Genomic DNA, 14,696 nt, shown 5'->3' with positions numbered 1-14,696 from the left:
ATTAAGATTTCTTTTAGTGGAGGAAGCATGCATTGAAAGTTCAGTCACCTCAGGAAAGGCAAGGGGTCTCAACAAAGACCACAGGCCTGCCAAGATTAGAGGATCAGAAGGTCAATGAGCCATGGGGAAGTTCACACAAGGATCTGAGGTTACAAAGAAAACAAGGAAATGAAAGTGGCCAGGCAGTAAGTCGGTCACAACCTCTCACCTGGGGGCTGCTGACAGGCCCGGAGAATCCTGGGGGAGCTGGAGGGGGCAGACCAGGGGACCCCATGGAAGAACTGATGACTGGAAAGGGAGAGCCCAGTGGGGGTGGTGGCATCGGGGGTGGGGGTGGGGCCCCAGAGCCTCCAAGGGATGGGGCTGTTGAAGGGGGTAGGGGTGGCCCAGGAGGAGAAGGGGGAGGGACTCCCTGGGGAAGCGGATTTGGGGAGGAGCTGTCTGGGCTTCGGGAGTCTGAGAGAGGGGTACGTACAGGCACACAGACACACAGAGACAGGAGAGACAAAAAAAGAAAATGAGTCTTCAAACATCCAAGTAGAGACTTTAATTCTCTAATACCCCACCGTGCCTGGACCCAGCCCACTCCATCCATCCCTAAGTCCAGAGACATCCTGCTGTCAAAAAAACAGTATAACGCCAGCTGGTCCGATGGTAGTGGGTTATCAGAACTTATTAACACTAGCGTCACTAAAATTAGTATACAACCCCCCACTGCTATATTTGACTGGCTAAAAAAACAAAAAAACAGCGTACTCCTCATTGTGGTGAGAGGAGGGAGTCGACAGGGAGAGGAGGATAGCTCAGTTGAGAAAAATTTTCCAAGCAATCTATTTGAATGAATACCAGGTCATCCCCAAGCCACACCTGTCTCGTGGGTGGGGCAGCACGTGGGGTAGACCATCCAGCCCCTCTATTCCCAGCGTAAAGCTGGGTAGCCGGGGCGTACAGGGGAAAGAGGTGGGAGAGACCCTTCCTATGACGCAGAATCTGCCTTCAAACGTCCAAAGTCCTAAAGCTTAAGAGGAATCGTGCCCTTCCCACGCCCGCGACCTCCAGTACCCAAGGCCTCAAGCGGTCAAGGCTAGGAGAGCGGAAGCTCCCCTTCCCCGCCCCGCCCTGGAGGGGAGGAGGGCGCTAAGGCCCTCGGGAGGGAAGGGACGCATGTTTACAAACAAGGGGGCGGGAGCGCCAGGAAAAGAGCACTGGGGGGGCTGTGGGGGAAGGGTTGCAGATAACGCGGTCACTGGCTCGCCTGCCCTTTCGCTGGGACACTCACCCCGCCCGCTGTCGCCCATCCCGTCCCGTCCGGCCTCCCCCGGCTCCGGTTCCGGGGTTTGTTGTTCTCCGCCTGCCACCGCCGCCGCCGCCGCCGCTGCGGGATCCAGCCAGGGCCGTCGCCGCCGCCACCGGGACGCGACCCCACAATGCATTTCTTTTCGCACCCCCACCGGCCCACACTGCCCTGCGGCATGCCGCTGAGGGAGGAAGGGCGGGCGAGCGGCCCAAGACATGATCCCTGGCTGAAAGTAGGGATATCGAAGAGGTGCCAGGGATTCCCAAGAGTTGATCGGAGGATTAGCTGAGCACGAGGAAGCCCCTGAGAAAAAGACTCTGGCCTGGATTGGGTCGAATTAAGCTCGTCGTTCTGCTCTGTACCAAAATGACAGCGCCAATGTGGCAGCCATCTTTGTACAGACGGGAAGTCTCGGCGCGAATTCCCGCCCCCTCGTCTAGTTGGAAACCGAGGAGGCGGTCTCCTCCGGCCTGTTAGCCCGCCTCGCCCACCCTCCCCTCAAATAACCTCCCCGTTCGCGCATGCGCGTTAGGGCAGGGTGGCTTCGTCGCTACTGGAGTGCCGCCATATTGGTAAAGGCATTAGGGCGAAGGTGGAACGGAACTTCCTGTTCTCGCGGGAGCTAAAGGCGGGACTGCCACGTCCAAGCAAACCGGGAAAGGAGAGGATCCCGGAGCCGGTGAGAATTCTCTGTTTTTCATTCTATCCTTTCCAGGCCATTCCCTCACCTAATGAGCCATAGAGACGAGGGCCCAGAGAGTCCGTAAAGTAGCTGGTCAAAGACTAGTGTCCCAGAGCCCTACATCCGGGAGGGGGTTCGGCATAAAGAGAACTAGTCTTGGGAACTATGTAGGTGGGAACTTAAGGGAATGGAAGAGCGGCCCATAGAGGTGGACAGAGGGTGCGATTGGAGTAAAGCGGACCCTGTCTAGGTATAGAGTTGAGAGTCAAGTGGAGTCACTGTCTCTGTCCCTCTGGTCAGCATGATGGCCAAAGGTCTGGGGGTCCCCCACTGGGTGGCCGTGGGACTGCTGACCTGGGCAGCCTTGGGGCTTCCGGTGGCTGGACACGGGGGTTATGATGACCTGCACGACGATCTGCAAGAGGACTTCCATGGCCACAGCCACAGGCACTCACATGAAGATTTCCACCATGGACACAGCCATGCCCACGGCCATGGCCACACTCACGAGAGCATCTGGCATGGACATACCCACGGTAACGACCATGGACATTCACATGAGGATTTACACCATGGCCATAGCCATGGCCACTCCCATGAGAGCCTCTACCACAGAGGACATGGACATGACCATGAGCATAGCCATGGAGGCTATGGGGAGCCTGGGGCTCCAGGCATCAAGCGGGACCTGGATGCTGTCACTCTCTGGGCTTATGTGAGTCTCCAGGGGATGGGAGAGAGAGGGGCTGGTTCTGGATTGCTGGGAAACTCCACAGTACTTGACCCTGATTCTCTCTCACCAGGCACTGGGGGCCACAGTGCTGATCTCAGCAGCTCCATTTTTTGTCCTCTTTCTTATCCCTGTGGAGTCAAACTCTCCCCGGCATCGGTCTCTACTTCAGATCTTGCTCAGTTTTGCTTCCGGTGGGCTCCTGGGAGACGCCTTCCTGCACCTCATTCCTCATGCTCTTGGTAAGTAACCTCTGACTTCTACCTCAAATCTAACCTATTTTGTTCTTTGGGGGAAAAGGGTTACTTCTCCTTTCTGATTCCTGACCTTCCAATATTCCCCCAGAATACACACCCTTTGGGTCAGATATTCCCTCATTTGGTTTCCCCCCCTTCTTCCAGAACCTCATTCTCACCACACTCTGGAGCAACCTGGACATGGACACTCCCACAGTGGTGAGGAAGAGACAGATGGGGACAGGAGTTGGGGTGCTGGGGAAGGTCCGTTTCTCCCTATTCCTGACCTCCTGCACTTAAGAAGTCTGGAATGCACATCTCCTTTAATGTCTCAATGCTTCTATTCCCAGGCCAGGGCCCCATTCTGTCTGTGGGACTGTGGGTTCTCAGTGGAATTGTTGCTTTTCTGGTCGTGGAGAAATTTGTGAGACATGTGAAAGGAGGACATGGACACAGTCATGGACATGAACATGCTCATAGTCACACACGTGGAAGTCATGGACATGGAAGACAGGGTGAGCCCAGGAACAACTTTCCAAAAGCTGACTTGCCTGCCTCAGAATCTCCTCATCTTATGGCCCTCAGGAGGGGGAGGACTTATTGGAAGATCTGTTCTCCACTCTCACCAACTCCTTTCTTCCCTCAGAGCGTTCTACCAAGGAGAAACAGAGCTCAGAGGAAGAAGAAAAGGAAACAGGGGGGGTCCAGAAGAGGCGAGGAGGGAGCACAGTACCCAAAGATGGGCCAGTGAGACCTCAGAAGCATGAAGAAGAAAAAAGAGGCTTGGGTAAGGGCCAGAGTTGGTGATAAATTTGGGCAAGGGACATCCTCACAAATCACATGGAATATGTGCTGTAGGTAATGGCAGGTGTCTGGGAAACACTAAGGGACTGGGTGTGAAGTGGTCTCTGAGGGGACATGTGAGGACAGCTGACCAAGACTGGAACAAGTGGTGATGGAGGCCTCTGATCATTTTCTCTTCTTGTCCTGTACAAGATCTGCGTGTGTCGGGATACCTGAATCTGGCTGCTGACTTGGCACACAACTTCACTGATGGTCTGGCCATTGGGGCCTCCTTTCGAGGGGGTCGGGGACTAGGGATCCTGACCACAATGACTGTCCTGCTACACGAAGTGCCCCATGAGGTTGGAGACTTTGCCATCTTGGTCCAGTCTGGCTGCAGCAAAAAGCAGGTTGGTGATGTCTGCCGAACACGGCTGCCTCAAACCCTTTGTTTCTGCTCACTCACCCTAAACCCAAAACAGCCTCTTATTAGTTCTAAACAATTCATGCTATCATTGACAAGTCTCCTAGAAATGAGCAGGAAGAAGTTCTGGTTTCTTTGTCCTTTAGCTCAGTATTTCTTAAACTATGGTCTATAAACAATCTGAATGGTTTAGTGAAGTCTTACACACACATACCTACTCAATCAGAAAGTCTGTGGAAAGGATCTCTGATCTCTAAGATTTTTTTCAGAAATTGTCTATTCCTCCCCCTTTTTACTTTGATGTTTAGTTTCCAAATCCATGTCCCTTATACCTATATCCCACCAGCCACTTCTAAACCCACTGATAATCTTTAGCTGTTGGTGAGTGTCTCTTTCTCTTTTCTGCCCATCAGGCGATGCGTCTGCAACTACTGACAGCAGTAGGGGCACTGGCAGGCACTGCCTGTGCTCTTCTCGCTGAAGGAGGAACAGTGGGCAGTGAAGTTGCAGGTGGTGCAGGTCCTGGCTGGGTCCTGCCGTTTACTGCAGGTGGCTTTATCTACGTGGCAACAGTGTCTGTGTTGCCAGAGCTGCTGAGGGAGGCATCACCATTGCAGTCATTTCTGGAGGTGCTGGGGCTGCTGGGGGGAGTTGTCATGATGGTGCTGATTGCCCACCTCGAGTGAGGGGTGGGATAAACTACCCCTGCCCCAAACCTCTACCCCTCACTCCAGGTCAGGGGTGTGTGGAGGTTGGGGGCCCTGGCCAGGGACATCCACCAAAGGAAGGAACTGTAGCCTGAGAAAATGGTTACTTTGGCATTAGGGCCTTCAAGGGCTGGCAGTCTTACAGAGGCGGTAGAGGTGAGAATGAGAGGCCAGAGGGAACATAGTGTTGGGCACCGCCTGACCATTTTGTTGCCTTTGGAGGTCTAAATGGGGCCATGAAGAAGGCTGGAAGGGAGAGGGGATGATGGCAGCCTACTTGGTGTCCCCTACTCCACCTGTTCTGAGAGAACCAAGTTGCTACACAGAAAGTTCTGCAAAGTCCACTTCCCTTTCTCCCACCAGTTGGTGGAGGCTTCAGGGAAGACCAGAGTCCTGGACAGAGAGGGTAACAGGAATAGTCGGGGAATAAACATAAACGTCAATCATGTGTCCTGATTTGGGAGTGATTTGGGGGATGGGGGGTGGGAGAGGGTTAGTTGGTAATCTCACGGCCTGAATTTTTGTTTCTATTTCTTTTATATCACTGTGTTTGAATAGAGGGGGAGGAGGGGTGGTGACCGGAAATAAAGTCCTCAGATCTTCCGCCCCACATGAAGTCTTTGTCTTTTTGGGGGGAATGGGGCCCCTTGTCCTCCCCACACCGTTGGCCCCCCGAACAGCAGTGTCTGGCCACGCCCCCGCGGTGGGAGGTCGGCCAGCGCTGGTGGCCGCAGATGGCCTAAGGCTGGCGGGGCTTCGATTGGCCCCGGCTTTGCGTGAGCCACGCCCCCTCTGCACTAGGATTGGCTTAGTGCTGGGGTTCCCACCCACCCGCAGTCGGCCATGGCGTCTCAGCTCCAGCACCGGCTCTGCTCTGCACTGGCTTTGGTCACAGGTTGAGGGGCTGCTCTCCCGGGCTGGTTTGGGGTGTTGGAGTGATGTCAGGGGCGTGTCCTTGGAGTCCGCGGCCGCTGTAACCTCTGGCCCCTTTTCCACATTTTACTAACTTTTTGCCCTGTGACCTCTGATCCCTGCCCTCTCCTCCCCCTGCCTGGTCCCGGCGTGTTCTGTCCTACCTCAGGTGCGGGGAGCGGCATCGGCCGGGCGGTCAGTGTGCGGCTGGCCGGAGAGGGGGCCACCGTAGCCGCCTGCGACCTGGACGGGGCAGCGGCACAGGAGACAGTGCGGCTGCTGGGCCAGCCAGGGAGCAAGGAGGGGCCGCCCCGAGGGAACCACGCTGCCTTCCAGGCTGACGTGTCTGAGGCCAGTGCCGCCAGACGCCTGCTGGAACAAGTGCAGGTGAACGCCAGGCCACCTTCTCCCTTTAAAGCTCTAATATTGCTTCCATTGCCCCGGCTCTTTGTGGGGTTTTTTTGATGCATAACCTCCCCCTCCCATAGGCCTGCTTTTCTCGCCCACCATCTGTCGTTGTGTCCTGTGCGGGCATCACCCGGGATGGGTTTCTGCTGCACATGTCTGAGGATGACTGGGACAAAGTCATAGCTGTCAATCTCAAGGTGGTGATCTCTGAACCTGCGACTTTTGGCCCCCTTAGTCTGGGGGGGCGAGTCGGAGGAGGGCTGTCATCCCAGCTGATCTTTTCTCCCTTGTTACCCTTTCCCACCAGGGCACCTTCCTAGTCACTCAGGCTGCAGGCCAAGCCCTAGTGTCCAGTGGTTGCCGTGGTTCCATCATCAACATCAGTAGCATCGTAGGAAAGGTCAGGTTGAGTTGGATGAGGTCAGCCAGCCAAGTGGCATAGAAAGGAGAACCCCTCCTTGAGACTGCTGGCTCATTCCACATCCCTGACTCACCACCTATAGGTGGGGAACATGGGACAGACAAACTATGCAGCATCCAAGGCTGGAGTGATTGGGCTGACCCAGACTGCAGCCCAAGAGCTTGGACGGTTGGTCAGATGCGTGAGGGCACTGGAGAGCACCTTGGGGGGTCTAAGGGAGGCACCAGCATTCAGTCCTCTCCAGAATCAGCAGCCACTCTCCTTCCCACAGACATGGGATCCGCTGTAACGCTGTCCTTCCAGGGTTCATTGCAACACCCATGACACAGAAAGTGCCACAGAAAGTGATGGACAAGGTAGGAGGCTGTGGGTGGAGGGCAGAATCATTCAGAGACTCAATCTGGGCTTCCCAGAAGAGAATACTGGGCACAATTCCTGGCAAACATTAAGTATTCAATAAATATATGAGGAATGAAGACAAAAAAGGGTCACAGACTTAGTCTTCAAAAAAATTTATAAAAGTGGCTTTCACCTGCGTATGAATATTTCCTTACAGATTACTGGAATGATCCCAATGGGACACTGGGGAGACCCTGAGGGTGAGCACCAAATGGAGAGGAGTCCCTGGGAAGGGGGCCTGAATGAAGAGACCCCAAGGTTTTGGGATTTGTTAGGGGACTGGTGGTTTGTGTCTGTGTTGGGGTTTGTGGGGAGAGGGGTCTTCGGTGAGAGATTTTGGCTATTTTGGGTCTATGGGAGTGAGCAGGATTCTGCCCTCTCCCCACCATTCTCATAGATGTGGCAGATGTGGTCGCATTCTTGGCATCTGAAGATAGTGGATACATCACAGGGGCCTCAGTGGAAGTCACTGGTATGAGGCCAACATGGGGAGGGAGAGGGCAGAGAATTGGAACCCAGACTATATGAGAAAGCAAGTAAGGGGAGTCTGGAGCCACTGGAAAGGGCAGAGGTTCCCAAGGGCAGGGATAGAAGTGGGCACCCCCCCAGCCCATTTGTCTCTCCACCCATGCATCTGTCCAAATGTTTCTGCCCCTCCCAGGAGGTCTTTTCATGTAACTGCCTCAAGGACCCTGGACTCTGCTCACCCCCCCACCACCACTCTGCCCGGCCTCCTGCTGATGAGGACTCTAAGTTCCCAGGCTACAAAAGGGGTGGCAGTGTATGGCTCAGGAATGCTGAATATGGGAAGCAGGGGTGCTTGTGACCCTAATAAATTTCAAATCCTCTTCCCTGCCACCTCCGGTTCTTCTTGTGTCCAAGCCCTCAGACCCTTCCCCACTTCCCCCTCCTTTCCCTTTCCCGAAGGATTGTTCCCTTTCACTGCTTGGTCTCCCAGGGCAACCCCCGCCGCCGGGTGTGAGAGGAAAGAGTGTGTGTCACTGTGTATGCGTGACACTCTGGGTCTTTTTGGAGGGAGGGGTTTCTTCGTCACCCCCTTCCACTGGTTCTGCAGCACCAGTTCCCTCCCCCCAGCTCCCTGGGTCCTATGGTCCCCAAGGGTAATTTGTTCATGGCCCCATCCTGGTGTCCAGTCTGGCCTTGGAAGGGGGTCTTGGAACAGGTGGCCCTCCCCCACCCCTCTCCTTTCTGTGAGTCCCCCCTCCCCTTTCTCTCCACCTTACAATAGCTGCAGCCGGCCTGGGGTCGGATGGGGGGGATTAGGGGAGGGGGCCAGGATTAGGGGAATGAACCAGCCGATGAAAGGGGCTGGAGAGAACAGGAGGGAGGGGGCTGGGAAGAGGAGGAGGAAGGGGAGGGGGTCTGCGCTAATCGACTCTGGCGCCCACATAAGGACTGGCCACGGACTGAAGGAGAAGACAGGGAAGTAGGGGGCAACTGGGGTGGGGGGCGAAGGCACCCACTGCTGGCTTGTCCCAGAGACAGGCCACCCCCTGGCAGCCGCAGACCAAGTCCGGGAGCCTCAGCACTGGCGGGGACAGGACGCCCATCACGGTCTCTTCCCCCAACCCCCGCCCCATATCCCTCTCATTCCCTGCCCTCATTGGGAATCGCACTGCCCCTTCCTCTTCTCTTTCCTCCGCATCCCCTTCGTTTACTCTAGAGTTCTGGAAGAGGCTTCTGCCCACTTCCCACTCCAGACATTCTGCCCCTGTGTACCCCACCCACACGCGCACACCCCCTCCCCAATGGGGGCCCCATCTTGTGTGTATCCCTGCTTCCGCGTGGTGTCTCCATTCCCCGGTTCCTCTGGTGCGCCTCTCTCCCTGCCCCGCCCCGGGCCGCGGCTCCTGATTGTCCAAACGCAATTCTCGAGTCTATGGCTCCGGCCGAGAGTTGAGTCTGGACGTCCCGAGCCGCTGCCCCCAAACCTCGAGGGGGAGAGCGGGTCGGAGGGTCTAGGGAGAACCAAAGCGGAGGGTGCAGCGAGTCCCCTGGGTGGTAAGGGGAATCCTGAGCACTTCGGGACCTAGTTGTGTTCTCAGGACTAGAGGACTAAAGGGGCGGAGGATCTTTTGCAGCCTTTTTCCCCGGGATCCTGGAATGAGGATTACGGAGAAGTGAGGGGGGTTGATCCCCAGAGCCGCCAGGGTACGCAGAGTGGGGGAGGTGGCCCTTTTCACGAGCCCTCGGTCCCCTCCAGGGGTCCCAAAGATTCCAGGCCCCGCCCCCCGGAGCGGAGGCCCCGGGTGGGGGCCTCTGGAAGGGAACCCAGGCTGAGATTGTTGACCGCGAGACGGTGCTGGGCCGGGGGCGGAGACCGTGGTCCCCACGTGGCGCACAACTCCCGGGACGCAGGATCCTTACGCCGGGTGAGCCCATCGCGTGGGCGGGGGAACTTCGGCGTCCACGTCCCGTCCCACCCGCGCCGCGAATGGCGGGTGACGTCTCCGCCGGCGGGGGGTGGGGGGCGGGTGGAGTGGCGGAGCAGGCGGAAGTGACGTAGGGCCCCAGCGCCCGGGCCATGGCGGCTGCGGTGGCGGGAGCTGCTGTCTGAGCAGCGGTTGCGGACCGAGCGAACTTGGCCCAGGAGCCCGGGCCTAGGGAGAGGCGCGGCGGCGGCGGGAGCGAGAACGCCTGGAGCCGGGTGAGGGGCAGCGCCGGCGTGGCGGCGGCGGGGGCGGGGGCGGAGAGGGGCGCTTCTGGAGGGGCGGGGTCTGCGCGAGGGGCGGCCCCCCTAACGCCCTCCTCCCATTCCCCCGACCCCAGCCTTCCTCTCCTCCTCCTCGACTGTGCGGCCCTAGCAGGGGTCTGTGCCCGGTCACCATGACGACGCCGGCGAATGCCCAGAATGCCAGCAAAACGTGGGAACTGAGTCTGTATGAGCTGCACCGGACCCCGCAGGTGACAGGCATTCTCCCTTTCAGGCTTACCGCCTCCCGCAAACCCCTCCATCCACAGACCCCATCACAGACAGCTTCTTTTCCATAATTCGCTCTATTCTGCTCTGTATGGCCCTACCTTTGAATCATCTTACTCTTTTCACAGCCACTTTCGCATTCATCTCATTTAATCCTCAAAACAGCCCTGCCAGAGAGGTGGAGCAAGTATTATTATCTTCATTTGAAAGATCACAAACAAAAATTACCTTCCCTCTTCCTCATTCAGTGTTATAAGTCAGTGCATATAAGACTCACTTTGGGAGTTTTATTAAACGTAGAGCGTCATGCCCCCCAGCATTCTGATTCAGTAGTGGATTGGGTACTCAGAATCTGAATTTTTCACAGGCATTCTATGGGGTTCTGATACAGGTAGCACCAGGACTTTAAAAATTTTTGTTGAATAGTCTTGCCCAACCACAGATCTGTGCCATCCTCACTCCTAGGCCACTTACCCACGTCAGATCCTCCTATTCCAAAGCTCCTACTGTTAGTTAATGGACACTAAAGTCTGTCTTTTCTCCATTCTCTCCAAGTCATCAGTCCTTCTCTTTCTCAGAGTTTTGTCTCCTGTAGAGACCAACATGGGTATCTAGATTCTGCCCTCTCACTGTATTTCTCAAAATTCTCATTTTATGGGCTGTTTCTAAAACCCCTTTCCCCTAACCCACACCACCTTTCTACTTACTGATACCTCCAGGAAGCCATAATGGATGGCACAGAGATTGCTGTTTCCCCTCGGTCACTGCATTCGGAACTCATGTGCCCTATCTGCCTGGACATGCTGAAGAATACGATGACCACCAAGGAGTGCCTCCACAGATTCTGCTCTGACTGCATTGTTACAGCCCTGCGGAGCGGGTAATAGGAAAGACATGTTTGAGATAAGATGAAGGGGTACAAAATTAGGGCCCTCTCATTGGTCTTGGTTCAGCCTAGGCTTCAGTTCCCTTGACTGACCAATCAGGGCTTCCCTTCTCCTACCCCAGGAACAAGGAGTGTCCTACCTGCCGAAAGAAGCTGGTATCCAAGCGATCCCTACGGCCAGACCCCAACTTCGATGCCCTGATCTCTAAGATCTATCCCAGCCGGGAGGAATACGAGGCCCATCAAGACCGAGTGCTTATCCGCCTGAGCCGCCTGCACAACCAGCAGGCATTGAGTTCCAGCATTGAGGAGGGGCTGCGCATGCAGGCCATGCACAGGTGTGAGGGTCAGGAGAGAAACAGGACTGCTGGGATTGGTCCGTGGGTCAGAGTCCTGATACTGTCTTTGTTGCCTACTAGCTTCTAAGCTTCAGCATCCTAAGAGCTACCCACAGACTGATCATTAGGACTGGAAATCATGGGTGTAAATTGCAGTTTCTTAGTAAACAACTGGCACTGCTATTCTTAAAGAAAAATATAGGACTGGGCACAGTGTTTCACATCCATAATCCCAGCACTGTGGGAGGATCGCTTGAGTCCTAGTAAGCAACTGGCACTGCTATTCTTAAGAAAAATATAGGGCTGGGCACAGTGGCTCACATCAGTAGTCCCAGCACTTTGGGAGGTGAGGGTGGGAGGATCGCTTGAGTCCAGGAGTTTGACACCAGATTGAGTAACATAGGGAAACCTCATCTCTACAAAAAGTTAAAAATTCAGCTGGGCGTGGTGGCACATGCCTGTAGTCCTAGCTACTTGGGAGGCTGAGGTAAGAGGATCGTTTGAGCCTAGGAAGTTGAGGCTGCAGTGAGCCATGATCATACCACTGCCCTCCAGCCTGGGTGACAGAACAAGGCCCTGTCTCAAAAAAAAAAAAAAACAAGGAAAATTATAGTTTACCCTTTGACTTTCTAGAAGTTAGAACAATAAACAATAGAGCGATTTTGAGAATCAGCTCTGGATTCATACTGCTAGAAGTTAAATCACCTTCTAGGCTAGTATCTCTCAGTCTTTCATGTGTATCCAAATTACTTGTAGGTCTTCTTAAGATGCAAATTCTGATTCAGTAGGTCTAGAGCTGGGCCTGAGAGTCTGCATTTCACAAGCTCCCAGGGGATGTCTGTGCTGCTACCACACTTTGAGAGGTGACAGCCTAAGATCACTAACCAGTTACTTAACCTCTCTAAGCTTCAGTTTCCTCAGCCATCAAATAGAGATAATTACCTGTATCACAGGATTCGTTGTATTAGGTGGGGGGATTGGTGCAGAGTGCTTAGCACATAGTGTTTAGTGCTAAGATCATCATTAGGATTTTCCCTATGTCTTAATTCTCTGAAGTTTAAAGTTTTAGCCCTTTATCCTGGATGTTTTTTAACCTTAACCATTTGCTTCTACAGGGCCCAGCGTGTGAGGCGGCCGATACCCGGGTCAGATCAGACCACAACGATGAGTGGGGGGGAAGGAGAGCCTGGGGAGGGTGAAGGAGATGGAGAAGATGTGAGCTCAGACTCCGCCCCTGACTCTGCCCCAGGCCCTGCTCCCAAGCGACCCCGTGGAGGGGGTGCAGGGGGGAGCAGTGTAGGGACAGGGGGAGGTGGCACTGGTGGAGTGGGTGGGGGCGCCGGTTCGGAAGACTCTGGTGACCGGGCAGGGACTCTAGGAGGGGGAACCCTGGGCCCCCCAAGCCCTCCTGGGGCCCCCAGCCCCCCAGAGCCAGGTGGAGAAATTGAGCTCGTGTTCCGGCCCCACCCGCTGCTCGTGGAGAAGGGAGAATACTGCCAGACGAGGTGAGGAGCCCTGTCTTTCCCCAACCACTGAGAAACCAAAGATCACATAGATTTCCATCAGAAGTGGGCTTTGCCCAAACCCAAAATACCACCCCAACCCAGAAGCCATTTTGGAAAGCCTCTACCTCCGGTCCCCATCTGAGGCATCCTGGCACTAAGCCTGTCCTCCCTCCCACTCCAGGTATGTCAAGACAACTGGGAATGCTACAGTGGACCATCTCTCCAAGTACTTGGCCCTGCGCATTGCCCTCGAGCGGAGGCAGCAGCAGGAAGCAGGGGAGCCCGGAGGGCCTGGAGGGGGTGCCTCTGACACTGGAGGACCTGATGGGGGTGGTGGTGAGGGTGGGGGTGCCGGAGGAGGTGACGGTCCTGAGGAGCCTGCTTTGCCCAGCCTGGAGGGCGTCAGTGAAAAGCAGTACACCATCTACATTGCACCTGGAGGCGGGGCGTTTACGGTGAGAGCTTCTGAGGGCAGTGATAGAAGAGGGGAGAGGAGGGAGGGTGGTCTGGGCCACACAGAATCGTAAGCCTGGTCTGACTCATCAGCACTCTTCTCTACCTCCTTCATCTCTTTCTCTGTCCTTTCTCCTTTCCCATCATCCATGTCCTTCTTTCTTGCCCCATCCTTTTTATTATTCCTTTTTTCTTTCCTCCTCCCTTGGTCACCTTTTGCCTCTCATTCATTTCCTTTTCCATCTTCTGCAACTTTCTTCTCTCTTTTCCCCCTCTCTCCCTTTTACTCCCTCCTCAGACGTTGAATGGTTCGCTGACCCTGGAGCTGGTGAATGAGAAGTTCTGGAAGGTGTCCCGGCCACTGGAGCTGTGCTATGCTCCCACCAAGGATCCAAAGTGACCCTGCAAGGGGACAGCCAGAGGAAGGGGACCATGGGGTATCCCTGTGTCCTGGCCCATCACCCCAGCTTCTTTGTCCCCCAGTACCCCCAGCCTAGCCAGCCAGCAAGAGGACACAAATGAGGACATGTGGCTTTTATACAAAGTATCTATATGAGATTCTTCTATATTGTACAGAGTGGGGCAAAACACGCCCCCATCTGCTGCCTTTTCTATTGCCCGCAACATCCCATCTATATAAGGTGTTGGAGAAGGTGAAGAACCCTCCCCTTCACACCATCCTACCAACAACAAATGTGCTTTTTTTCCTCTTTGAAACCTGCAGTTCTGTGTGTCTGTTTATCAGGGGTGTACAAGAAAAAGGAAAATAGATTGGGGAGGGAGGTCTAGAAATCATGTAGAATCAGCCTTGGAAATGGGGAGAAAAATGTCAGGTTATTTGTGATATGTCGTCAGAAACTCCAGATTCGCAAATCTGTATGAAAATAGAAACCATCTATGAAGCTGAAAGAGAGGAGAAAGAACAGACTGGTGTGAAGTCAGACCCCAAACTTTCCCTGTAGAACCTGAGTCGCCCAGGCTGAAATCCAGGGTTTCAGCACCAAAGGGAAAAGCAGGAAAATGGCTCAAAAGAGAAAGGGATGTTTGGAAGTCACTGCCAGCAGCTGGTTTCCACAGCTGCAAAGAGGGAGGGAGGTGGGGAGGGCTGCGGAGCAGCTCGGTGTTCCCGGTCCGCCTCCCAAAAAAGGGCAGGCTGGGCTGCGGACTAGGAGCGTGAGTACACAGCCTTCGCCCGCCGCGCGGCGGGGCTGAGCGGAGGGAAGGCCGCCCGGGAACTGTAGTTCTGTGTTGGTCCAGGCGGCGGCCGAGAGCATAGGAGTCGGGGCATCCAGGAAAGCCGCGGCTGCCTTCCCGGCCTCGAGTTCCGCGAGCGGAGCTGGGCACTAAGCCTGAGGCTAGGGGGACTGGGGCGCACGCCTGCGCTCCGGGTCCAGGGCTGTGCCAGGATTTGGGAAGACGAATCGCTTCTCCAGAACCGACTGGGGGTCCTTCCACCGCCCCCAGCCTCTCTGCCTCTCACTTCCTGTTTCCTCTGCTCGTGGTACCCCCAGCCCCTCCGGCCCCAAATTCCTCCCCTTCGCTCCATTCTCGGTCTCGCTGGCAGAGGAGCCGGC

General features: G+C 55.3%; 4 protein-coding genes across 11 annotated transcripts in view; 3 read left to right on the top strand and 1 right to left on the bottom strand.

Annotated features, from left to right (window-relative positions):
* Positions 1-1,758, bottom strand: part of RXRB (retinoid X receptor beta) — a 7,163-nt gene extending 5,405 nt beyond the window's left edge. For 2 of the 4 annotated variants that reach the window (XM_017522696.2, XM_017522697.2), the window contains exons 1-2: positions 1,280-1,758; positions 209-456 (exon numbers count right to left, since the gene is read on the bottom strand). In XM_017522696.2, the coding sequence (XP_017378185.1) occupies positions 209-456; positions 1,280-1,514 (483 nt within the window). In that variant the 5' untranslated portion in view covers positions 1,515-1,758. The remainder of the gene's footprint in view (positions 1-208; positions 457-1,279) is intronic. The other 2 variants (XM_017522698.2, XM_017522699.2) reach the window with 1 other exon arrangement.
* Positions 1,759-1,863: 105 nt separating this feature from the next.
* SLC39A7 (solute carrier family 39 member 7) lies at positions 1,864-5,469 on the top strand. Of its 4 annotated transcripts, XM_017522700.2 has the most exons (8): positions 1,864-1,976; positions 2,280-2,694; positions 2,783-2,951; positions 3,111-3,164; positions 3,296-3,460; positions 3,592-3,732; positions 3,942-4,138; positions 4,566-5,469. In XM_017522700.2, exons 2-8 carry the CDS (start codon positions 2,281-2,283, stop codon positions 4,836-4,838), a joined length of 1,413 nt encoding a protein of 470 aa, XP_017378189.1. In that variant the 5' UTR covers positions 1,864-1,976; position 2,280; the 3' UTR covers positions 4,839-5,469. The 4 variants fall into 4 exon arrangements, with proteins under 4 accessions (XP_017378189.1, XP_017378190.1, XP_017378191.1 ...); XM_017522701.2 differs by having other exon boundaries at positions 1,910-2,694; XM_017522703.2 differs by lacking the exon at positions 1,864-1,976 and having other exon boundaries at positions 2,375-2,426; positions 2,799-2,951.
* A 6-nt stretch (positions 5,470-5,475) lies between these two features.
* HSD17B8 (hydroxysteroid 17-beta dehydrogenase 8) lies at positions 5,476-7,857 on the top strand. Its single transcript, XM_017522705.1, has 9 exons — positions 5,476-5,754; positions 5,941-6,158; positions 6,260-6,376; positions 6,487-6,579; positions 6,683-6,768; positions 6,872-6,956; positions 7,157-7,199; positions 7,397-7,471; positions 7,661-7,857. The coding sequence occupies exons 1-9, from the start codon at positions 5,703-5,705 to the stop codon at positions 7,675-7,677; spliced, it is 786 nt and encodes a 261-aa protein (XP_017378194.1). The 5' UTR covers positions 5,476-5,702; the 3' UTR covers positions 7,678-7,857.
* Positions 7,858-8,856: 999 nt separating this feature from the next.
* Positions 8,857-13,839, top strand: RING1 (ring finger protein 1). Of its 2 annotated transcripts, XM_017522704.1 has the most exons (7): positions 8,857-9,667; positions 9,790-9,924; positions 10,660-10,820; positions 10,949-11,164; positions 12,280-12,669; positions 12,851-13,124; positions 13,421-13,839. In XM_017522704.1, the coding sequence occupies exons 2-7, from the start codon at positions 9,847-9,849 to the stop codon at positions 13,520-13,522; spliced, it is 1,221 nt and encodes a 406-aa protein (XP_017378193.1). In that variant the 5' UTR covers positions 8,857-9,667; positions 9,790-9,846; the 3' UTR covers positions 13,523-13,839. The 2 variants fall into 2 exon arrangements, with proteins under 2 accessions (XP_017378193.1, XP_037592211.1); XM_037736283.1 differs by lacking the exons at positions 8,857-9,667; positions 9,790-9,924 and having other exon boundaries at positions 10,780-10,856.
* The last annotated feature ends 857 nt before the right edge of the window (positions 13,840-14,696 follow it).

Source organism: Cebus imitator, unplaced genomic scaffold (genome assembly GCF_001604975.1).
Source record: "Cebus imitator isolate Cc_AM_T3 unplaced genomic scaffold, Cebus_imitator-1.0 Scaffold24, whole genome shotgun sequence".
In the NCBI taxonomy this organism is placed as follows: Eukaryota; Metazoa; Chordata; class Mammalia; order Primates; family Cebidae; genus Cebus; species Cebus imitator.
Note: the sequence above shows the minus strand (reverse complement) of the source record. Positions and strands in the feature narration are given on the sequence as shown.